At 33.3% G+C, this 24873-nt stretch overlaps 1 protein-coding gene across 1 annotated transcript; it reads left to right on the forward strand.

The window, feature by feature from the left end:
• Positions 1–22510, forward strand: LOC143059131 (lymphoid-specific helicase-like). Its single transcript, XM_076232619.1, has 14 exons — positions 1–134; positions 2081–2170; positions 2942–3124; positions 4259–4482; positions 5485–5610; positions 9179–9281; positions 9680–9841; positions 12788–12993; positions 15154–15367; positions 16418–16537; positions 17343–17459; positions 18305–18464; positions 20860–21075; positions 21956–22510. Exons 1-14 carry the CDS (start codon positions 132–134, stop codon positions 22105–22107), a joined length of 2076 nt encoding a protein of 691 aa, XP_076088734.1. The 5' UTR covers positions 1–131; the 3' UTR covers positions 22108–22510.
• The last annotated feature ends 2363 nt before the right edge of the window (positions 22511–24873 follow it).

Raw genomic sequence — 24873 nt, forward strand, 5'->3', positions numbered from 1 at the left:
TTATTAAGGAAGAGCAGAAAGATAAAGAAAACTGTGATGAAAGCTCAAATCAAGTATCTAAGGATATTGGAAGTGATGATAGAGTTACGGAAAAAAATGATTCTGTAGAGTCTCATGTAGAGAAAGATGGCATGGTATGTATCTATGACAAATCAAAGCAGCATTCATACTTAAGTCATCTGTTTGTTTTAATTACATATGGCAAAAGTCCCACCCATGCAGCGACCAATCATAAAAAATGACCAAGGACAGAGAGATAGATTTAAACTCATCCCCTGGATTAAAAGAAGTTACAGATACAACAAAATTATTTTTCACACAATGTCAGTCATTTGTTAGTCAAAATCATACATACAATGTATATGCTTCTTATCTATTTAAAAAAAAAATATAAGTCAAGCAGAAATTTTATGTTGATTATAACTTAGTAATTTGATTTTTTAGTACAGTCGATTCCACTTAATTGCAGACCACTTAATAGCATAATTCGGTTAATTGCATACTTTTCTCCTGCACAAAACCATTTCCCATTCATCTAATGTTAAATTGTACGGTTATATGCATAGCCCCACAAGTGGCATTTCGGTTAATTGCATAGAAAATAATCGCCAGCTAGATATGCTTAGTTAAAACTGACGAGATTTTTGACTGGAAACAGCAATTTGTTAAGTATATTTTTCTTTAATGCATCATAATTTTTTATATCATTTCAGATTTACTTCTGTGTTATTTAAATAAAGTTTTAACACAGTTTCTTTCGTGTTTATATGATTATAAAAAAGGCCTCAATGTGTACACAGGTAAAGTTTCCCATATTCTATTTTAAGCCTCGAGGTCATAAAAATGTCAATCAGCTGATTGTTGTAAAAACACAACCATTCTATGATCTTCTATCTCAAAAGGTGTTAATTATTGATTGCATTTCAAACATTGTTCATAGATTACCTTTTGGGTGTATTTTTAAAACAATAATGCCTGCTAATTATCGATCATTATCCAATGTGCAATCTCGTAATTTGGCTAAGGGTGATCTACATTTATGTTAAATATTACAGGGCATTTATCATTGTTTATATATGGTTGAAGAATTTCATACATCAATCTTTCATTTTTAATATTTTTTGAAAAGAACATTAACTTAAAATTATTATATTTTCTCACTTTCAACACTCGTGTCCAGCAGATAACCCTTGCAGGGCCCCATTACCTGTTAACTGCTTTGCATATACGAAACTAACGAGGTTAAAGTAACAGTGTTACATCACTGTGCAATCGGTAAATACTGCATATTAAAGGCATTACACATTTATTGTATCAAATGATTATAAACTGTGTAGCATTGTTTAACAGTTTGTTTTAATCAAAGCGTAACAATATAATATGTACATCCGGGTCATAGAAACAAATCTATTTTTAGAACAATTTTATTTTCGTATCTCAGGTAAAGGAAAAGTCGGTACATAAATAAACTAAAACTAAATGTGTTTATAAACTTTATTGAAAGAATAAACAATGAAATAGAATGCATGACACTAGACAAATAACTTTTATTAGAATAAAGAATCATTCAATATGTTGTAAGTGGATTATGGACGTTCATCTTTCTTCAGGATTTCCTTTACTGATCTGCACTATCGATGTTATTTGACTCCGTATTTTGGCATTTCGGATATAAGCATACTCCACTTTATTGCATAATTTCGTCTGACAAGTAGGCTATGCAAATTACCGGAATGTACTGTACTTTGAAAAAACATTTATTATGAATGATAATCAGTTTATTCTTTTTTAATAGTTGAAAATTAACAGACAATTTATAAAGATATGAATGGGTGTGGTGGATGACTTTGTATCAACTCAAAGTCACTTTTAATTCTATGAAAAGATTTTACACAATATTGTGTTTTGTTTAATATTGCTATCAATGGTTTTGTCAGAATGGGTCTAGATTGAATACAAAGAGAAAAATCCTCTGTTAAAAAAATCATGAGATGATCATTTCAAAATTGAGCATTGTTACATATAACAAAATCTTCAATTATTTTCAAAAATTTATCAATATATTTATAATTTTTTTTAGGGATTGGAGGATGAAGATTCAGGAGTACCTAAATTGTTTACGGGTGGAGAATTACGTGATTATCAGTCACAAGGTTATAACTGGCTGAAGGTTTGTTTGTTATAGAGTTATTCAGAAAATACATGTTTTGATAGTAATCAATTCTGAAAGGTGATAACTGAAATTAACTGAATAAATTGAAAGGTTAAAACCCACTTGGTAAACTTCAGTTAAATGAACAGGATTGACATTAAAAGTTGTCTGTTTAAGCAGACAAGTTTGTTATTGGCAAGTTAAAGATGACAATTGAAACCTTGTAAAAATACTGCATCTAGCCTCTAATAATTTTTCTCTTTATATCAGTAAATCTCAGTCTCAATTATTTGGGAACAAGATGTCCTTTGTTGGATCCCCAGCTGCTGAATAGAACCAAAGAATTCTGCTTCTTAGATAAACGTGCAGTACATATGTGCAAGTGTAAAGGCTGTCATGTAATAGGTTAAAAAAGTGTGACATGTGTCGACTGTTATCTGGTGAACTAAGACCTTAAAAATCCAGCAGTACAATGTTGGATACATATTCATATATATCACCTAACAGTTCTGGTCCTGATTTTGCATTTGAAAACATTCAACAATTTTTAAGAAGAAATCTATGAGTTGATGATTTCAAAATAATTTTAAGAAAGTTTTTCCTAACATTTTGAAAGAGTTTTCTATACAAATTTTTATCAACATGTTTTTACGGAGAAAATAAGAATTGCCTTATTTTTCAATTATTTTTTTTTTAGGTCAAGTATATATATATAACATACCACAGTTGCTTGAATAATCTTCAAAACAAAATCTGTGTCATAACTTATGTGCTGTTATTTTTTTTCAGTGTTTATATGAGAATGGTGTTAATGGAATTTTAGCTGATGAAATGGGGCTGGGTAAAACTGTACAGTGTATAGCAATGATGGCTCATTTAGTAAATATGGGAGTACCAGGTCCATTCTTAGTTGTAACACCTTTGTCTACACTACCAAACTGGCAGTCAGAGTTTCAAAGGTTTGCTCCAAAGGTAACTTAACATTTTTTAAGCTTTTAAAAAAAGACTAAATTTGCCTCAAATAAAAATTTATACATAAGTGACTTTTTTTGGAATTTGAGTAAAAAATCTATGTATCCATCAAACTAAGACAGCATTATTAGTTGAAAAAGTTTGACCAAAGAGACATGATTGGGAAAAAAGAAAAAGCACCAAATAGAAACATACTTCTGCAGAGGTGAAAGAATTTGTCAACAAAAGATAGAAGATATTTAGCGATGAAAACAGCTAGAAGATTAAAGAAAAAAAAAGTTCTACATCCTTGCAGCAGCCAAAAAATAAACGAAAACAAGAAGGCATTACACGGACTGTTCTTTTACCTTTATTTTTTAAGCTATTAAAATAGCCAAAGTAGTCTAATGACCCTTGAAAGTACTAGAAAATTAGTCAAAAAATAATTCTAGCCTATCAATATAGCTATAGATCTCACATTTATTTGCATAATTGCAATATTTATAGAAAAAATAAACTCTGGTTTATAATCGTCTTTTTTAAAATTTTTGACACTTCTTTCAATTGCAAAATGCATGTTAAAACAATTATTTTGTAGTTTATTTAACTCCATACAACTGTTATTGTAGCTCTCTTGTTTATAGCAACACATGATTAGTTGCATTTGAAAAGAAGCTAAAAGAAAATAAGTTGAGGGACTTCATATGAAATAAATGACTCATCTTTTTATGCCCCTTTATTATGCCTCATTATGATTTCTGGTCTGTGTCCTTCTGTTTGTCCGTTCGTCCCGCTTCAGGTTAAAGTTTTTGGTCGAGGTAGTTTTTAATGAAGTTGAAGTTCAATCAACTTGAAACTTAGTACACATGTTCCCTATGATATGATCTTTCCAATTTCAATGGCAAATTAGAGATTGTCCACCATTTTCACATCCACTGGACATAGAAAATGATAGAGCATATGGGGCATCCGTGTACTGGGGACACATTCTTGTTTACTATACTATTGTTATTTTAAAATGTTATATGGAAATAATTATACTAAAGTTACGCTGTCAGTCTGATTTTTTAGCCATTCATTTTTTTGGTGAAAGATGCATTATCATCAAGTTTGTGCAACTCATAAAATATTTCCATTGTTTTTAATGGTTTCTAGGTACCAACAGTACTTTACCATGGAAACCAAAATGTCCGACATGGATTAAGAAGAAAGATATCAAAACGTTATACAATTAGACAAGGTATTGAAGTTAGACCAGTCGTCCTGACATCATATGAAATGACAATCAGAGACAGACAGTTGTTACAGAACTATGAATGGAAGTATCTCATAGTGGACGAAGGACATCGAATTAAGAATACCAATTGCAGGTTGATAAGGTAGGTAAAATTTATCATGAAATATTGTACTGTGGACTCATTTATAAAAATTTGTTTTTACTTTTAGTGAGATTTGTCACTATTATAGAATAAAAACAAGAATGTGTCCAAAGTACACAGATGCCCCACTCGCACTATCATTTTCCATGTTTTATGGACTTTGAAATTGGGTAAATATCTAATTTGGCATTAAAATTAGAAAGATTATACTATAGGGAACATGTGTACTTAGTTTCAAGTTGATTGGACTTCAATTTCATCAAAAACTACCTTGACCAAAAACTTTAACCTGAAGAGGATCGAACGAACGAACGGATGGACGGACGGACGAACGAACGAACGAACGAACAAACGAACAGAGCCACAGACCAGAAAACATAATGCCCCTCTACTATCGTAGGTGGGGCATAAAAATAGTTACACAAATTACTAGAATTATAAGACAGTTCTGACAAAATTCATCAACAACGAAAACAAAAACAGACTCCTCCAACATGTTAACGAGTTGCTTATAAAACTTGTAACATTTGAATCCCAGAGTTACTCCTCTTTGAATTTATAACGTTTTCTACTCTTCAAATTGTACATTATATTAAATGATCTTAAAATGAAAATATGCATACATGTATTGTTTACTGGTCTATTGGCCAAATCAGGATTTATGCAGCATTTTGATACTAATCAGATTTGGTGAATAAATTAGACAAGAAACCAGGAGTGTCCACTTTGAATTAGTTGTTTCTCATCTTCTATTGTAATAAATTTGTTCTGATCTCATTTCCTGCTCAATGCTCCAGACTACAGAATTAGTCAGAGTAAGGGATTACCAATGAAACATCAACCAAACATCATAGTAAAGCCAAGTAGGACATACTGTCTTCCATTAACATGCAAAACTTTTCATACCATGTCGAACTGTAAAAACCTTAATGAAGCTATTTGTGAAATGTCTCTTTTTTTCATTGTAACTATACAATGGCAATATATGTTCATTTTTTTCAGAGAACTTCGTTTGTACAAGAACACACACAGACTTTTGTTAACAGGAACTCCACTTCAGAACAATTTATCAGAGTTATGGTCCCTGCTGAACTTTCTGTTACCAGAAATATTTGATGATCTTGGAAGGTATGATAGGATATTTCAGTGTTTTGCAACTTACAAATCTTTGTATACGTAGACTTTTTCAGTTCACCTGTATCATACTATTTCAACCCCTTAATGATCTCATACCAGAATTCAAGACTTGTAACTGTTAAAGTTATTAATTTTATGGGTACCAATTTTCATGGATTGGGGAAAACTTGTATGTTTGTGGATATTTAATTTCGTGGTTTTGCCGAAGTCTGCATTTAAGGTGGTACCTAACACCTTGACTAACATTAATTTGGCTTGTTTAATTTTAATAAAGTTTTGACAATATATTTACTTTGAATCTTTGACAAAAATATACAAAATTCAAAAAGGATGAACCAATCACTTATCAGAAAAATTTCGTTGGTTTTATGGAACGGGGACCCAATTATTTGCCCCATATGAACGCATTGAAAATCATAGTAAATACATAGGGTCCTGTTCAATAAATAATTTTGATAGCCACCTTGGGACTTCTGTTTCATGTTAGGCATTCATTTTGAAGTGTCTAAGCACAATCTCAGTGCCTCATGACCAGCATTCCGTTGCAAAAAATTCTTTTTATTGACAACAGGGTCAGTCTGTCTACTTCCGGGGAAGAATAAATGCTAGAATTTATGCAATTTTCTCTATATACTGATGCCAGATTACATTTAAATCAATCATAATTTTTACAGAAATTCAAACTAGAAAGCCAAATAAATCTACATTCAGTTACAGAACTAGTGAAATAATAACACTACACAATTTATAACAAAAGTTATATTTTTAGCTCACCTGGCCCGAAGGGCCAAGTGAGCTTTTCTCACCACTTGGCGTCCGTCGTCCGTCGTCGTCGTCCGTCGTCGTCGTCCGTCGTCCGTCGTCGTCCGTCGTCGTCGTCGTTAACAATTTACATTTTGAACTTCTTCTAGAGAACCACTGAATGGAATGGAACCAAACATGGCATGAATGTTCCTTATGAGGTGCTAACCAAGTGTTGTTACTTTGTAGCCGATCCATCATCCAAGATGGCCGCCAGCGGGGGACTTAGTTTAACATAGGACCCTATGGGAAATGCATACAAATGACTTCTTTTAGAGAACCACTGAATGGAATAAAACCAAACATGGCATGAATGTTCCTTATGAGGTACTGACCAAGTGTTGTTACTTTGTTGCCGATCCATCATCCAAGATGGCTGCTAGCCGGGGACTTAGTTTAACATAGGACCCTATGGGAAATGCATACAAATGACTTCTTTTAGAGAACCACTGAATGGAATAAAACCAAACATAGCATGAATGTTCCTTATGGGGTGCTGACCAAGTGTTGTTACTTTGTAGCCGATCCATCATCCAAGATGGCCGCCAGCAGGGGACTTAGTTTAACATAGGACCCTATGGGAAATGCATACAAATGACTTCTTTTAGAGAACCACTGAATTGAATGAAACCAAACATGGCATGAATGTTCCTTATGAGGTGCTGACCAAGTGTTGTTACTTTGTTGCCGATCCATCATCCAAGATGGCCGCCAGCGGGGGACTTAGTTTAACATAGGACCCTATGGGAAATGCATACAAATGACTTCCTCTAGAGAACCACTGAATGGAATGAAACCAAACATGGCATGAATGTTCCTTATGAGGTGCTGACCAAGTGTTGTTACTTTGTTGCCGATCCATCATCCAAGATGGCCGCCAGCTGGGAACTTAGTTTAACATAGGACCCTATGGGAAATGCATACAAATGACTTCTTTTAGAGAACCACTGAATGGAATAAAACCAAACATAGCATGAATGTTCCTTATGGGGTGCTGACCAAGTGTTGTTACTTTGTAGCCGATCCATCATCCAAGATGGCCGCCAGCGGGGGACTTAGTTTAACATAGGACCCTATGGGAAATGCATACAAATGACTTCTTCTAGAGAACCACTAAATGGAATGAAACCAAACATAGCATGAATGTTCCTTATGGAGTGCTGACCAAGTGTTGTTACTTTGTAGCCGATCCATCATCCAAGATGGCCACCAGCGGGGGACTTAGTTTAACATAGGACCCTATGGGAAATGCATACAAATGACTTCTTCTAGAGAACCACTAAATGGAATGAAACCAAACATAGCATGAATGTTCCTTATGGAGTGCTGACCAAGTGTTGTTACTTTGTAGCCAATCCATCATCCAAGATGGCCGCCAGCGGGGGACTTAGTTTAACATAGGACCCTATGGGAAATGCATACAAATGACTTCTTTTAGAGAACCACTGAATTGAATGAAATCAAACATGGCATGAATGTTCCTAATGTGGTGCTGACCAAGTGTTGTTACTTTGTAGCCGATCCATTATCCAAGATGGACGCCAGCGGGGGACTTAGTTTAACATAGGACCCTATGGGAAATGCATACAAATGACTTCTTTTAGAGAACAACTGAATGGAATGAAACCAAACATTGCATGAATGTTCCTTATGCCGTGCTGACCATGTGTTGTTTCTTTGTAGCCCATCCATCATCCAAGATGGCCGCCAGCATGGGACTTAGTTTAACATAGGACCCTATGGGAAATGCATACAAATGACTTCTTTTAGAGAACCACTGAATGGAATGAAATCAAACATGGCATGAATGTTCCTAATGTGGTGCTGACCAAGTGTTGTTACTTTGTAGCCGATCCATTATCCAAGATGGCCGCCAGCAGGGACTTAGTTTAACATAGGACCCTATTGGAAATGCATACAAATGACTTCTTTTAGAGAACCACTGAATGGAATAAAACTAAACATTGCATGAATGTTCCTTATGAGGTGCTGACCAAGTGTTGTTACTTTGTAGCAGATCCATCATCCAAGATGGCCGCCAGCAGGGGACTTAGTTTAACATAGGACCCTATGGGAAATGCATACAAATGACTTCTTTTAGAGAACCACTGAATGGAATAAAACCAAACATGGCATGAATGTTCCTTATGAGGTGCTGACCAAGTGTTGTTACTTTGTAGCTGATCCGCCATCCAAGATGGCCGCCAGTGGGGGACTTTTGAATGAAATTAAACATGTTCCTTTCCTTATCAATGAGGTTGTGTTGTCACTTTTAGCCAAATTTTATATTTTTTCATATGATTTCAAAAACCCAAGTAGATTCAGGTGAGCGATACAGGCTCTTGAGAGCCTCTAGTTTTTTTAAGAACTACATTCGTGGGTACCGGACTGGTTGCCCTAACTGGGATCCTATTCCATATAGCAGTTTGACAAACACTGATTTTGATCATTGAGAAGCTTAATATTTCCTTAGAAAAATTATGTGATTAAAACGTTTAGCTGATTTTTACAGTGTTATCTCCCTGTAGTGTTAGGTACAACTTTAACATATATACAATTTGTTATTCCTTGAACAATTAGTTTTATGGTTCACCAAAACCCACGAAATCTACAAAAATTGCTATCCAATGATAAATAATGAATACACAGTAAATTAGATAACATTTACCTGAGAACAATAATTCTTCTAGTTTACATATTGAAAAAAACAGGATAAGGAGAGTGTCAAGAGGTACTCTAATATAACATTTTTTTTTAGTTTCACAGATTGGTTTGATGTAGGAAGACTGGGTGGAGAAGATGCTGACAAACAGATAGTTCAAGAGGAACAACAGAAGAATATTCTATCAATGTTACATCAAGTAAGTTAAAGAGGAACAACAGAAGAATATTCTTTCAATGTTACATCAAGTATGGGGCTATAAATTACATATGGCTTGTAAGTATGTTTTGAAAATTGGATAACCAGGATAGTTTAAATATAGCTACAAAATTTGAAGAGAAAAGCAATTAAAATGCTAAATATGCAAATGAGATAAGAAAGTATATGCTATTGTTTCATTCAATTCTTAATAAAGCTCGAAAAATGTTATATAACTAAAATACTGAACTGAAAAGTTCTGAAAAGAGATTAATTTCTGTGGTTTGGTCAGGAGTAGTAATTATTTTGAAAATTTAAATTAATATTACCATTAGTCAATTCTAGGTAAAGATACATTCTCTTTGGAGACTTAAACTCTGTTTTTATTTTCCTTCCTAGATTTTAACACCATTTATGTTAAGAAGACTGAAGCAGGATGTTGATTTGAAAATTCCACCAAAGAAAGAAATTTTAGTGTATGCTCCTTTGTCAGCGGTACAGTCAGAGTTTTATGAGGCCACTGTTAATAGAACTGTCCTGAAAATGATTGAAGAAAAGAATGTATGTATTTTAGTTAGACTATAGTTATGATTTTGTCTCTTAACAAGACATAGACATAAGACATAAAGCTTTATTTAAAGTCGGTATAAGCAAGCAATTACAAACATAAGCTCTGAAGAGCTTTTAAAACCGACATAACAACAAATAAAACAAAACATACATATCGAGTCATGCACACAACATTAAACATATAAAGCAAGAGTTCAATCAGTATATAAACATGCAGCACAAAAGTTCTTTAAGCATCTTACAAGTTTAACACATACTGGTACATGCAATTATGAGATAAAAACACAAAAGCACAAATGAAATGGTTTGCACATAAAAAGCATAAAAGCACATTAAGTTTCTAAAATTAGCACAAAAGCAGCAGAAGCACTATTGTAAAGATATTAGAATAAATTTGCCATGCTGAAAATAAAGCAACAAAACAAAAAAATAATAAGCAGAGATTAACTGGTTTTGCAGGCAAAGCATTGGCATGAGCTGCCAGACCAAGAATTTATCAAGTTCTTGAATTGATTTAAAGATGATTGCTTACGAAGCTCATCTGGCAGCTCATTCCAAAGCCTAGCACCTGCATACCTGAAAGATTGTAGGCCATATGCAGTTGTTCTTACATGTGGTAGATCTGCTGTATTCTGGTATCTGAAAGAGTAAGTGTTTTCCTTTAAGTGAATCAAATCATGGAGATAAACAGGACAATCTTTATTTATAATTTTGAAAACTTCAATCGCCAAAGATCGCATTCTTCTTACTTTTAAAGATGGTAATTTTGATTTGCAGAGTAGATCTTCATAACTTGCTGAATGGTCTTCGTAGATAAACCTTAGTGCTCTCTCTTGGATTTTCTCTATCTTTTTTGTATTTACCTCCCCACAAAAGTGCCAAACTAGTGGGCAGTAATTAAAGTTGGACATTATGAAAGAATAATAAATTGTTAATTTTCCGAGTTTAGTCAGGTGTTTACCTATTCTTTTTAATACATTTAATTGTTTGGATGCTTTTTTACATATTATAGAGACATGTTCATTGAAATTTAGTTTAAAATCTATTGTTACACCTAGTAGTTTAACGTTATCTTCACACTCTATTTCATTACCTTCTAATTTAAATTTTAGGTTTTTGTCTTTAGTTTTTTTACCTACAGCTATTGCCTGAAATTTTTCTGGATTTGCTTTCATTTTATTTATTGAGAACCAGTTTATCAAAATTTTACTTTCTTCTTCTAAAGTTTTAATTAATTTATCTAAATCGTTATCTGCGTATGAAAGGGTGTTGTCATCTGCATAATTATAGAGTTCACTTTTATGAATAAAATGGAAAATGTCATTTAAAAAAATTTTAATAATGTTGGCCCTAATATTAGTAGACTATAATGATAATTTTGCTACTTTAGCATTTATCTCTGTCTTGTTATTTAATTTAATTAATTCTCTCAAAAACTTGAGATACATTTAACAGATAAGAAAAAAAGGAACAAAAACTGCATAAATCATGAAGCTGCCCTTTTTTATGGCATCACATTAATTTATTGATGCAAACATTTGGTCTCTGGTTTGACATGGTCCTTTTTAGCTCACCTGGCCTGTGGTCTGTGTTTTACCATTGTCAACATCCGCTAAAAGTACTTTTAAGTATGAAAGTGAAGTGTTTGACAGCGTAATTTTGCACAAATAAAGAGTCTCAGACAGATATTAATGCTCTGATGTTGCACACTGTGAATAGTGCACTGCCAATTTATCAGTTAGCACCAGAACATCGAATTTATATTAAAAATCAAGTCAAATACCATTTTTGTGTCAATCATGATAATGATAATTCATATGACATTTATGATGTCCAACTCGGCAACTGATAATTTACTATGGTTGCCTTTTGTTACTAAGTGTTCTGGGATAAAAATCGGGATAAAACAAAAATGTCCGGCTTGCTCAAATATTTTTTGGAAGCCCTGTGAGCGACACAGAGCCTCTAGTTATATTGATATATCTATACACAGAACTACATTTTCAGTGGTCCACTGTTGCAAAATATGTATTTCTATCACAATGTCTGGATTATAATGACTTGGATCTTAAAGAATTGCACATGTCTTTCCTTTGCCCTTATTAAACCAGAAGCCATTCAAAGGAAGATATAGCCCTGGTTATATATTGATGTTGAATAAAGTAGAATCATATCTTATTTATATAAATAAAACAAATTCATGAAGCCTTTGCAAATATCTGTCATATACTTTTACCCAATATATGTGTATCTAAAATAAAGATCTTGAAGGAGTAGGTCCGGTAAGGGCCGATTTTGGCCTCTAATATCAGGTTCATCTAACGAAAGATTTTGGACACTTTTTAAACACTTAAGTGTCTATTTTAAATAAATTTGATTAGTATAAGTGAAAGATTTTAACTGATTTAGTCATTAAAAACGCTCTGATTCAAGCTTATATATGAAAAATCTGCCAAATATGCCAAAAAACGTCACTTTTCAGATGTTTTTTGTCAAAAATGAAAGTGGCCGCATCAGTGTTCATCCTCAACCTTTATATATGTTATGTACTATCATCGAATACAACTTACATTTCAATATTATGAATGAACACGAATGCTGCCACTTTCATTTTTAAGACGGAAACCTTCTAAAATTTTACTAAAATGCTATTTTTTTTTTAAAGATTTCTGTAATTTAGCATGACTTAATGATGCTAGTACCTGATATATGTGCATTGTATTGTCAAAAACAGCCAATATTTATGGGGCAGAAGCATTCTACTTTCCAATAAATAGCTAACAGATTACATTTTCACAATTTTGTAAAACTGCTATATTTGCGGGTCAAAAAGGGGTCTTACGGAACCTACTCCTTTTGGCTTCATAATATATTGTATATAACACAGCTTAATAAAATAGCTAACTTTTTAAAATAAATTATTTGCCATTTTTGTAGACCCCTGTAGTAAAAGAAGAAGTGAATGAAAATGGACGTTTGGTGAGGAAATCTAAGAAGAAAGTTCAATATGATTTAATGATAGCTTCTGATAAAGATTTAGATGAAACACCAAATAAAAAGAAGAAAAATATAGAAAAAGACGAAGAAGAGTTGGAAAGTTGGGTTCAGGCAATCATTGACAGTCAAGAGTCCGCTGCAGCAAAGTAAGAATCATTCTCTGAAACAGTAAAACGGTTCAGTATGATTTGCTGATGGGTAACTGCAATCTGCACAAAAATCTTTTCGGACTACTAGTCCAAAGACCAGATTTCCGATATTTTTCTTATTTGTCAAAACAAAGTTTAGCAAAACCTTACTAGTCTGAATGAAATTTACATAGTCTGAGGCGTCATACTAGTGGCACACAGTACAGACTGGTAACTGTATTAGAACAAATACAACCTACAGGCTAAACAAACAGAAATTTACTTTTATGTTTTCCTCGCATTTCAGCTTTACAAAATTCATACTTTGTATTTTAGTTTTAGAAGTGAAATTTATTGAGATCACAAGATGAATAAAAACCATGAGTACCTCAAATTTAGTCTATGTGAAAATCCATTAATATATGCTTCCAAAATATCACATATTAAAAACTATATGAATAAATGGTTTATGACCCAAACTTTGATCAAAACTGGTTATCATTACTATAAATGGATAATAAGAAATTTTTAAAGCAATTTAAATAATAAAATCTGAAATATTCCGTGATGGGCTAATTGCTACTAATGGCTATGATACATTTGCAATGCCTTTTCATAATTATGATTGATATTACATGTTTCAATCATACATACTTGCTACAATCCTTTAAAGTAAAAACTTGAACAAAATATAACCTTAATAACCACCAAACAAGGCTTCTATTTCCATTCCATATTTTTCTATATTCACAGCAACTGGAAAAATTCATATTCCAAGAATTTTGTTTATTTCACAGCAAGTTTATTCACTTTTGCTAAAAGTGTGCTGTTGATGTTTGTTTCATAGTGACCTTATTGATTTGTACTGAACTATATTAAAACAGTCACTGAACTAGAATTGGACATTGTAATTGATTTCTATTTAGATGCATAACTAAATCAGTGTCGTTGACAGTTCAAATTAAGACAGATCAGTCCATTAAAGCATGATAAAAGTGTGTTAGCCTATGTTACACTAGTACTTGATGGCATGAATAACCTAAATTGATGAATCAGTCCATTAAAGCATAAAAGTGTGTTAGCCTTTGTTAAAATAGTACTTCGTGGCATGAATAACCTAAATTGATGAATCAGTCCATTAAAGCATGGTAAAAGTGTTGCCTATGTTACACTAGTACTTCGTGGCATGAATTACCTAAATTGATGAATCAGTCCATTAAAGCATAAAAGTGTGTTAGCCTATGTTACACTAGTACTTGATGGCATGAATAACCTAAATTGATGAATCAGTCTATTAAAGCATAAAAGTGTGTTAGCCTATGTTACACTTGTACTTCATGGCATGAATAACCTAAATTGATGAATCAGGCGATTAAAGCATGATAAAAGTGTGTTAGCCTATGTTACACTAGTACTTCGTGGCATGAATTACCTAAATTGATGAATCAGTCCATTAAAGCATAAAAGTGTGTTAGCCTATGTTACACTAGTACTTCATGGCATGAATAACCTAAATTGATGCACTCAATTTTCAAGTTTACTCCATAATTGTAAAGTCTAGTGCAACTTACATTTTGTATTTTAAAAAGATGTGGAATATATCAAATGGACAATTAAAAGTCATAAGAGATTTGACAGACACCATGGTAAAAAATGTTAGACAATGTAAGCAAAACAAGTTCACAAAATCTGCATCAAAACATTGATTTATCAACACTAGCCCAAACAAAAAACTGGTATGATCTCTAGTGCTTTGGAAGGATAACCAGATTCTGCTACACACCTTAATTTTGTAGTATTTATTTACACAATGAACACCTGACAGTTACAAACAAAGCTGTGCCTTGCATACCTGTAAATCTTTTAATGAACTTGATCATGCTGAGGCAGGTATATATATGATGATGCTTTCGTTTGAGATTTTTATTGTGATTTAATTAGTACTGTGGATTCATTATTGTTTGTTGGATACCAATTGTCATGGGTTTCGTGGGTACAGTTGAACCACAAATTCAAAATTTCAACAAATTACAATTTTTTATATAGGGTTTGTATTCAGAGATTGGCAAAACCACAAAATCATATATCCATGAATCTGCAAGTTTACCTCAATCCACGAAAATTGGTACCCATGAAAATAAATGAATCCCCAGTAAATGAGAATTTCATTTTTAACAGAAACACAGTTGCAACACCCAAAACCTCTCAGGTGACAGTACGATTACAGAACATTATGATGCAGCTAAGAAAGTGTTGTAATCATCCATACCTCCTGGAGTATCCCCTAACAGCAGACGAACAATTTAAAATTGATGAAGACCTTGTAAAATCCTGTGGCAAAATGGTGTTACTAGATAGAATGCTTAATCACTTAAAAAAAGCAGGACATAAGGTAGATAGAATGCTTAATCACTTAAAAAAAAGCAGGACACTCTTTTACCTCACAGGCAGTTGTGGAATAACATTTCTGTCTCAGTTTGATATTGTTGGCAACAGTGAGCTTCTTTTAGCTTTATTTTCAGCAAATATGTTCTAAAACTAAACTAAGTCCACAGGGTTGGTATGTTTTGGGTTAAAAAAAATGTACATCTTTAAATGCTTTAAAACTTTGATTTGCTGTCTTGAATAATGATGAGACATAGCCTGACATTAGGGATTTTGATAATGAATGGCAGCATCATCATGGAACTGCATTATGTTGACAAATGAAATTAGAAAGAGTGTATTTTGAACTCTGGTACACTCTGATTGCAACAGAATTGCAAAGGCACTTACTATTGAAGAGATGAATGGACTGATGGATTTTCTTTATATTCAGTATAAAGTTCCTTCCCTAAGACTCTCAATAAGAATCTGCTCACTCTCTTTGGCTCCAAAATACTGTAAACCAACTTATTTTCGCGGATACTTTATTTCGCGTTTAGCTCTTTCGAGACCACTTCGCGGCGATCTAATTTTGCAATTTTCTTTTTAATTTGATGTAGGTAAATAAGGAAAGATCCACGTTATACATATTCGCAACGATTTAAATTCGTGTTATTTTTTACTCGCAAATGTCGCGAAAATAAATCGCTCACGAAAATTAGTTGGTTTACTGTAAGTGGTAACTTTATTGCTTTCAACCAAGAGCAGAAGTTTATATATAAAAGAAGTGATATGATTGCCAATGAGACAACTCTCCACAAGAGACAAAAGTCACAAAAATAACAACTAAAATTCTCAAAACAGCCTCCAACAATGAGCAAAGGCGGCTATAAATGAAATGATACTGTTATAGGAACTTTGATGCCCTTAAAAAATAAAAGTAATATGTGACAGCAGTTTCTCATTGTTTTATGTCATACATTTAACCACCATTCTCTGACTTAAGGTTACAAATAAGAGAGCTTTTATCTATGAGTAAGTAGTTCTTTTATGTATAATTCTTTATTTTTGATTTCAGGTACTGATATTTTCCCAGATGACAAAGATGTTAGATATCCTAACTGATTATTGTTATCTGAGGAGTTACTCCTATTGTCGTCTGGATGGAGGATACTCTCTGGATGAAAGAAAAGAACAGGTATTTAATTTTCATATTAATATCATTTTCTACGCTGTTAATATTAAGGACTGGAGATCAGTGTCTATTAGTCAATTTTTCTTGATCATCTGCAGCTACCCAAGGGCAATCACTAAAAAAAACCCTCTTGCCTTATTTATGGGCATTATGTTTTCTGGTCTGTGCGTCCGTCCGTCTGTTTGTTCGCTCGTCCGTCCATTTGTCCCACTTTAGGTGAAAGTTTTTGGTCGAGGTAGTTTTTGATGAAGTTTAAGTCCAATAAACTTGAAACTTAGTACACAAGTTCTCTTTGATATGATGTTTTTAATTTTAATGTCAAATTAGAGATATTCCCCTATTTCACGTTCCACTGAACACAGAAAATGATAGTGCGGATGGGGCATCCGTGTACTGGGAACACATTCTTGTTTTTTAATAAATATGTTGCATTTGTAATAGGATGGACTGGTCGTCAATCTGTGTGGTCTCTTAAGCCCTCTTGCATGTATTATTCCTGCCAAATGGTTCAAATTTTGTGTTATCATCTAAAGTTTTAATTTTCAGCATAATTTACTTATTGTTAAGATGGTATTCTACAACAATTGAAATCCAGATATAAATCTGAACTTTGGAACTTCATAGACAGTTAACTAACCTTTTGAGAAGCTGCACCTTCCATAAAGGACTTGTCCCTATTTTTCTTTATTTTGGAAACATTTTTCACAACAGGGCTATTTGAGTTTTGATTTGAAAATACTTTGACCATTCTTAGAGTTAGAATTACCCTAATTTATATATAATTACCTTCATTGTTTTTATGTTTCAGATGGATGCATTTAATTCAGACAAAGATATGTTTATATTCCTTTTGAGTACTAGAGCTGGAGGACTTGGTATTAATCTGACAGCAGCTGATACAGTTATCCTCTATGACAGTGATTGGGTAAGACCTTATAACTTACATTCTAAAAGAATTTCTTATAATTTGAACTTCATAAACATTATAATCAAATGAAATAGGCTGGATTAATTGATTATTAAACATTTTTATTTTTAATGTCGATTGTAAGTCAGTGTCTTGTTCTGATACTAGAGAATGAAATTTAATTCCATAGTAAGCATTGTATGAGGAACATCTAATGCAGGGGTCACCATAAAACAGAATTTTAGTAATCATTGGCTTGGCAGCCAAAGAAGATGGAGACACGATTGAAACTTCTTGGGAAATGTGGGGACCTTCATCATTCATGTGATAAATTGCCATCATTATGTTCCTTGGATAGCTAAATTCTATGGAAAATTGCATTTCAAGCTCTCTTATGCCTACATTTATTGTAATATTTTAATGAAATTATATCAGAGTTTTTATTTCAGCAAGGTCTGGAATCAGTTAAATAATCAAGGCTGATCAAGTTTTATTGCATTGTAAGCAAACTCATGCCTATTTTCTTGTTAGGATATTTATGAATAAGTTTAAATGTATAATTGAGTTATTGCTCTTGGACCCATTATGTAGTTACATCAACAAATCAAATGTAACTTTGAAAGATTTGTTTTGCTGTATTTAATGTCAATCAGGTTGAAACAAATTATGAAAGTTGTTACATATTGTTTCCTTTCAAACAAATTTTAACATGTTTTCCTGTATTTTTAAATTTGTCAGAATTATATATAACAATCAACACATTCATTGTTTGATGAACGAACGTTCAATAAAAGTCCTCTCTTTATGTTTAAGATTATGGTGAAGCTGTCATATGTATTTGACCTATTTTTTTGCATTTCCAGAACCCTCAGTGTGACCTTCAGGCCCAGGACAGATGTCATAGAATAGGACAAACTTCACCCGTTGTTGTGTATAGATTTGTTACAGCTAATACTATTGATCAAAGAATTGTGGAAAGAGCTGCAGCTAAAAGGAAGTTAGAAAAGATGGTTATTCACAAAGGTTTGTTAAGAATATCAGTTGTGATGAACAAGATTGAAAATTGATACAATCATAATCATGATAGTTTGACATTGAAAGGGATTTGTTTCTCAAGGCTTTTAAAATATAAATCTCAAGCAACAACCTTGATATCTTGCATAGGTTTTTATATGTTAAAAATGGTACCAAACACTTTGACTAAAATTAAAATGACTCACTTAATTTTCTTAAGAATTTGTCAAAATATTTACGTTGATCTTTTGACAATAACATGAAAAAAAATCTAAAAACATTAACCACACACTTTATCAAAAAAATTTTATTGTATATATAGTGGTTTGACAAAACACTGATTGCGATCATTGAGAAGCTAAATACTTCCTTCACAATAGAAAGTGATTAAAATGTTTAGCTGATTTTTAGCTCACCTGGCCCAAAGGGCCAAGTGAGCTTTTCCGATCACTTTGCGTCTGTCGTCCGTCGTCGTCCTGCGTCCGTCGTCGTTAACTTTTACAAAAATCTTCTCCTCTGAAACTACTGGGCCAAATTAAACCAAACTTGGCCACAATCATCATTGGGGTATCTAGTTTAAAAAATGTGTCCGCTGACCCGGCCATCCAACCAAGATGGTCAAAAACCAAAGCATTTAGAGCAAATCTGACAATGGGTCAAATTGTTTATCAGGTCAAGATCTATCTGTCCTGAAATTTTCAGATGAATTGGGCAACCCGTTGTTGGGTTGCTGCCCCTGAATTGGTAATTTTAAGGAAATTTTACTGTTTTTGGTTATTATCTTGAATATTATTATAGATAGAGATAAACTGTAAACAGCGATAATGTTCAGCAAAGTAAGATTTACAAATAAGTCAACGTGACCGAAATGGTCAGTTGATCCCTTTAGGAGTTATTGCCCTTTATAGTCAATTTTTAACCATTTTTCTATTACAAAAATCTTCTCCTCTGAAACTACTGGGCCCAATTAATCCAAACTTGGCCACGCGTGACCTGGCCAAACAACCAAGATGGCCGCCATGGCTAAAAATAGAACATCAGGGTGAAATGTAGATTTTGGTTTATATCTTTGAAACCAAAGCATTTAGAGCAAATCTGACATGGGGGTAAAATTGTTCATCAAGTGAAAATCTATATGCCCTGAAACTTTCGAATGAATCGGACAACCGGTTGTTGGGTTGCTGCCCCGAAAAAAGTCATTTGAAGGAAATTTTGCAGATTTTGGTTATTATCTTGAATATTATTATAGAAAGAGATAAGCTGTAAACAGCAATAATGTTCAGCAAAGTAAGATCTACAAATAAGTCAACATGACCAAAATTATCAGTTGACCCCTTAAGGAGTTATTACCCTTTATAGTCAATTTTGACCAATTTTTCGTAAATGTTTGTAATCTTTTACAAAAATCTTCTCCTCTGAAACTACTGTGCCAAATTTAACCAAACTTGGCCACAATCATTATTGGGGTATCTATTTTAAAAAAATGTGTGGCGTGACCCTGCCAACCAACCAATTTGGCCCCCATGGCTAAAAATAGAACATAGGGGTGAAATGTAGATTTTGGCTAATATTTCTGAAACTAAAGCATTTAGAGCAAATCTAACATGGGGGTTAAATTGTTTATCAGGTCAAGATCTATCTACCCTGAAATTTTCAGACAAATCGGACAACCTGTTGTTGGGTTGCTACCCCCGAATTAGTGATTTAAATGAAATTTTGCAGATTTTGGTTATTATCTTGAATATTATTATAGAGATAAACTGTAAACAGCAATAATGTTCAGCAAAATAAGATCTACAAATAAGTCAACATGACCAAAATTGTCAATTGACCCCTTAAGGAGTTATTGCCCTTTATAGTCAATTGTTAACAATTTTCATAAATTTTTGTTAATTTTTGTAAATTTTTAGGAAGTATTTTCCACTGTAATTACTGGGCCAAGTTCATTATAGATAGAGATAATTGTAGCAACAAGAATGTCAGTAAAGAAAGATCTACAAACACATTACCATCACCAAAACACCATTTTGTCATGAATTTATCTGTGTCCATTGTTAATATGCACATAGACCAAGGTGAGAGACACAGGCTCTTGAGAGCCTCTAGTTTTTTCATATAATTTTTTCAGTTCTGCATTAGAGGACAACTGTATTTGGTAAATCATCATATGAAATAGTTGCAAAGAAAATATGACTGAAGGTGTTGATACAGCCTTCCCAATTCACTTTTGAGCCCACAAGCCAAAAGCTCAATTTTTGAAAATTTTAAATGGATTCTATTGGCCTGTAGAGAAGAATTTTACAAGTCCGAACGCGATTTTACAAGCCAATGCTGTAGGACTTGTTGTTAAGCATGATTACTGTTGATATAAATCACCGAATGATATTTATTATTTTAATTGCAGGAAAGTTCAAGACAGGTATAAAAGACTTTAGTACCAAGTTTCAACCTCTTACTCCACATGAATTACAGGATTTGCTGAAAAGTCGAGATCATCAGATGGAAATGAAAGGGAAAGATGAGAAATCTGGTATCAGTGATAATGATTTGAGGATTATGTTAGACAGATCAGATTTGATTGAAAAGTGGAATCTTCAGAATGCTGACAACAGTGATAAAGGTGAGTTCAATACACGTAAAAATAGTTAATCACCAAATTAAAGAAGATTGTTGATTTTAGGATTCATTGGTGGGGTCTGACGGTCTGTTGAGGGGTCTCTGTGGCCAAGTAATCCAAGTAGTTCTACTACTGTGATCACTAGCCAGTCAACACTGAGTTTGAGAAATTAGGCCAAAATATTAACTTGTTGGGTAACATATCAGGTTGGAAGAGTCCTGGAATATGTATGCTGGTATGCTGGTTAGAAGATGTCTACCATTGCAGATTGAGTGATTTTTGTTTTTTAAGACCACTTTTAAATGGCACTTTCAGGCTGTTTCTTGGCCACAGCCACAAGTTTGTATTAAAAGTGGACTTAAAAAACCAAAAATCAATCAATCTGCAATAGTAGACATCTTCTGACCAGCATACATATTCCAGGACTCTTCCAACTGGATATGTTACCCAACAAGTCAAAATTTTGGCCTAATGAATCTATGATCTTGAAATGTAGTGTACATAGATAGAAGTACCTCAGTATAGCTGAAATTGATAGTCAATTGATTTTGATTTGTACCAAGTTAAATACGTTTATGAGTTGATGCTCTGTATGATGATATACAAATTATTTTTTTCTCTTTGCACAAAAAAGTGATTTTCTCAAGGAGAAAAAAAGAAACTACTCTATTAAAATCATCAACAGAACAGGCCAAACCTTAATAAGATTTAAGTCATGAACTTTTCTTCTACAATATAATGTTGGAGAGAGGCCAATGTTAAAGATGCTCATAGTTCCAGATAAATGACATTTGGTATTAAGAGTCTCTAGTTTTTAACATTGTGTGTACTATATTTTGAACCTGATGATAATTCAACCTAGTTTTATACTTCTTAATTTCAGGTAAGTTGCCCACGAAGAAGCTTAAGACATCAGGATCATCACGAAAAGGAGTTCAAGGACTATTTAAAGTGATAGACAATGACATTGATCTTGACCAGGAATCTGTTACAGAAGAGGAAGTAAAAGAACTATCAGATATGGCTGGATTATAATCTTAAAAAGAAGAAGATTCGGATGCTGGAGAATAATGAAGGCAGAAGAACATTTAGATGCTGGAGAAAAAAAGTACACAAAAGAAAAGGGAAGAATACTTCATTGATATGAAATAAGAACTTGATATGGAGATGATAATGTAACATTTCCCATGTTGGTGGTCATTATTCAAAGTTTAGAAATCTTAAAAGGCCTATTCAATTTAAGACATTGAATAGGAACTTTGGCATCCTACCTGTTATTTCTTTTAAAGCTATTGTGATAACAAGTTATAGTTTTAAACAGTACAAATTTTTGATGCAATTGATTTTATCATGTTTATAATATTTTTAGTATACATTGTCTACCTAAAGAATTATAGAAATATGTCTGTTTTCTGCAATAAAGAACAGTTGGTTGGTATTGGTTTCTTTCTAATTTCTTTTTTTTTGCCTTTAACAAAAGTTACAGAATGTGAGACATAGGGATTAAAATATGGTAGTTGCATAAGGATTCGACCTCATTGCATTGATCAATAGTAAATGTTTAAGTTATTTGATTGATTAAGTCTGTGTTTCAGATACTATAATCAGTAATGTATGGAATGATTGTAAGGTGTACATGTCAGTTCAGCAGGTCAAATGTAATTGTGACCTTGGGGAACATTGGGCAATATTAAGTGTCTTGGTAATTTATTTTTAAATACTTTAATTAATAGATATACTTTATTTGGTTTAAGGAATATTTTACAGGTGTAAATGTCAGTCTGATGGGTACCATCTGTCCTTGACCTCATTTTCAAGGTTAATTTATAAATGTTGAGTTTCTGGGGTTTGATCCCCTTCTCTAATACTGTATGGTGTATTGATTGCTTGTAATGTATGTGTGGCCTTAGGTAGGCCACATACATATTATCTGGCTTTGTTAATTGGTTAATGCTTGTTTTTTTTCTTGTAAAGATACTATAAGCAACATATCAATTTCATTAGATGCATCATTTGTGCATAGAACTATTAGGTTTACATATAAGAAGGAAGATGTGGTATGACCAAATGATACAGAAATTAACAACTGAAGGTCGCTGTACAGCCTTCAACAATGAGCAAAGCCCCTACAACATAGTTATAAAAGGCCATGAAAAGAAAAATGAGAAAACTAATGGCCTAAATAATATACAAAATATGAATGAACATGAATGTGTCAAGAGTTCGTGGCTGCCCAATCCACACTATCATGTTCTATGTTCAGTGGACGGTGAATATTGATTAAAAACTTAATTTGGCATTAAAATTAGAAAGATCATATAACATGCATACTAAGTTGCAAGTTGATTGGACTTCAACTTCATCAAAAACTACCTTGACCAAAAACTTTAACCTGAGGTGGGACAGACGGTTGGAAGCACATACCAGAAAACATAATGCCCATAAATGGGACATAAAAATAAATATGTAACAGCATCAAACGACAACTACTGAATTACAGGCTCCTGGATTGGGAGTCCGGGACAGGCACATACATGCAGAATGTGGCAGGGTAAAACATGTAAGAGGGTTCCCAACCCTCCCCTAAGCTTGTAAAGAACTTACTATACAAATAAGTTGAAAAAGGCTTAACTCATCAGTAGTATACAAAAAGAAATGCATCTAACAAAAACGTTACCGGGTACTTGTACATCCCAACAACAAAAAGACACTCAGAAAGTACTTGCAGTTACTGATGGCTAGTTCAAGTTAGGTTAAATTACAGCAGTACATGTATATTTAGAAAAATCTTAATTATATTATATTGGAATGATTGTAAAAAAGGGACAAAAGATTCCAGAGAGATAGTCAAACTCATAGATCGAAAATAAACTGCCAACGCTATGGCTAAAAAAGAAAAGGACAAACAGACAAATAATAGTACATATGACACACCATAGAAAACTTAAGACTAAGCAACATGAACCCCACAGGAAACGTGTTGATCTCGAAGGGTAAGCAGAAACTGCTCCATATATGGCACACATCGCGTTGCTCATGTTATTACAAACCCCGTAAATAGTCTTTAATTCGGTAGGTCATATTCATGAAAAGGGAAGGGGATTGTAGTTACTACATGAGGAACTGCTGATAACCGCTGTGAAACAGTTATTCCATAACGGACAACCAACTCCTGATGGCGTCCGAAAGGGATGATTTCAACTTCACCATTTGGAATTCTTGGTTTAATAGATCCCTTGTGAGCTGTACATATCTGTCTAGCAGAGTTTATCTTATCTTGACCTTATTGTTACGGGTCAGTTTAGTGTTTAGTCCATTTTCCTGAACTAGTAAACATTGTTGTTTAAGGGCAAGCTGAAGCCGCCTCCAGGTTCAAGATTTTTCATGTACACTCTTGTTATATAATTTTTTTTTTTTATGTTAATATAATTTTTCGTTTTTTTTTTTTTACTTTTTCAAACCCCAATTGACAAAATTATCCAGAAATTTGTGCATGCACAATTGTATACTATTAGTTGCAATTTTTATTAATGTTGTGACAACATTAACGATATTCCCGGGCTTTTATCCTATAATGATTTCCTTGAAAGAGGATTGCTGCTCACAAGGAAGCTATTAATCAAAGAGTTCCCATTGGTGAAGTTGAAATCATCCCTTCGTAAATTTTACGGACGCCATCACAATGGGTTGACCGTTACAGAATATTCGTTTGACAGCTGATATTGGGTATAATCCTAATGTCGTTACTACAATCCCGTTCCTTTTCCAATCATGTGACCTACCGAATTAGATTTTTTATCG

This window comes from Mytilus galloprovincialis, chromosome 14, assembly GCF_965363235.1.
Source record: "Mytilus galloprovincialis chromosome 14, xbMytGall1.hap1.1, whole genome shotgun sequence".
NCBI classification, from domain to species: domain Eukaryota; kingdom Metazoa; phylum Mollusca; class Bivalvia; order Mytilida; family Mytilidae; genus Mytilus; species Mytilus galloprovincialis.

Bases quoted from the DNA above. Each gene is read 5' to 3' on its own strand.
- LOC143059131 (XM_076232619.1), top strand. The intron at 3,125-4,258 runs GTAACTTAACAT...AATGGTTTCTAG, and splicing joins TTCAAAGGTTTGCTCCAAAG to GTACCAACAGTACTTTACCA. The intron at 17,460-18,304 runs GTAAGACCTTAT...TTGCATTTCCAG, and splicing joins TCCTCTATGACAGTGATTGG to AACCCTCAGTGTGACCTTCA.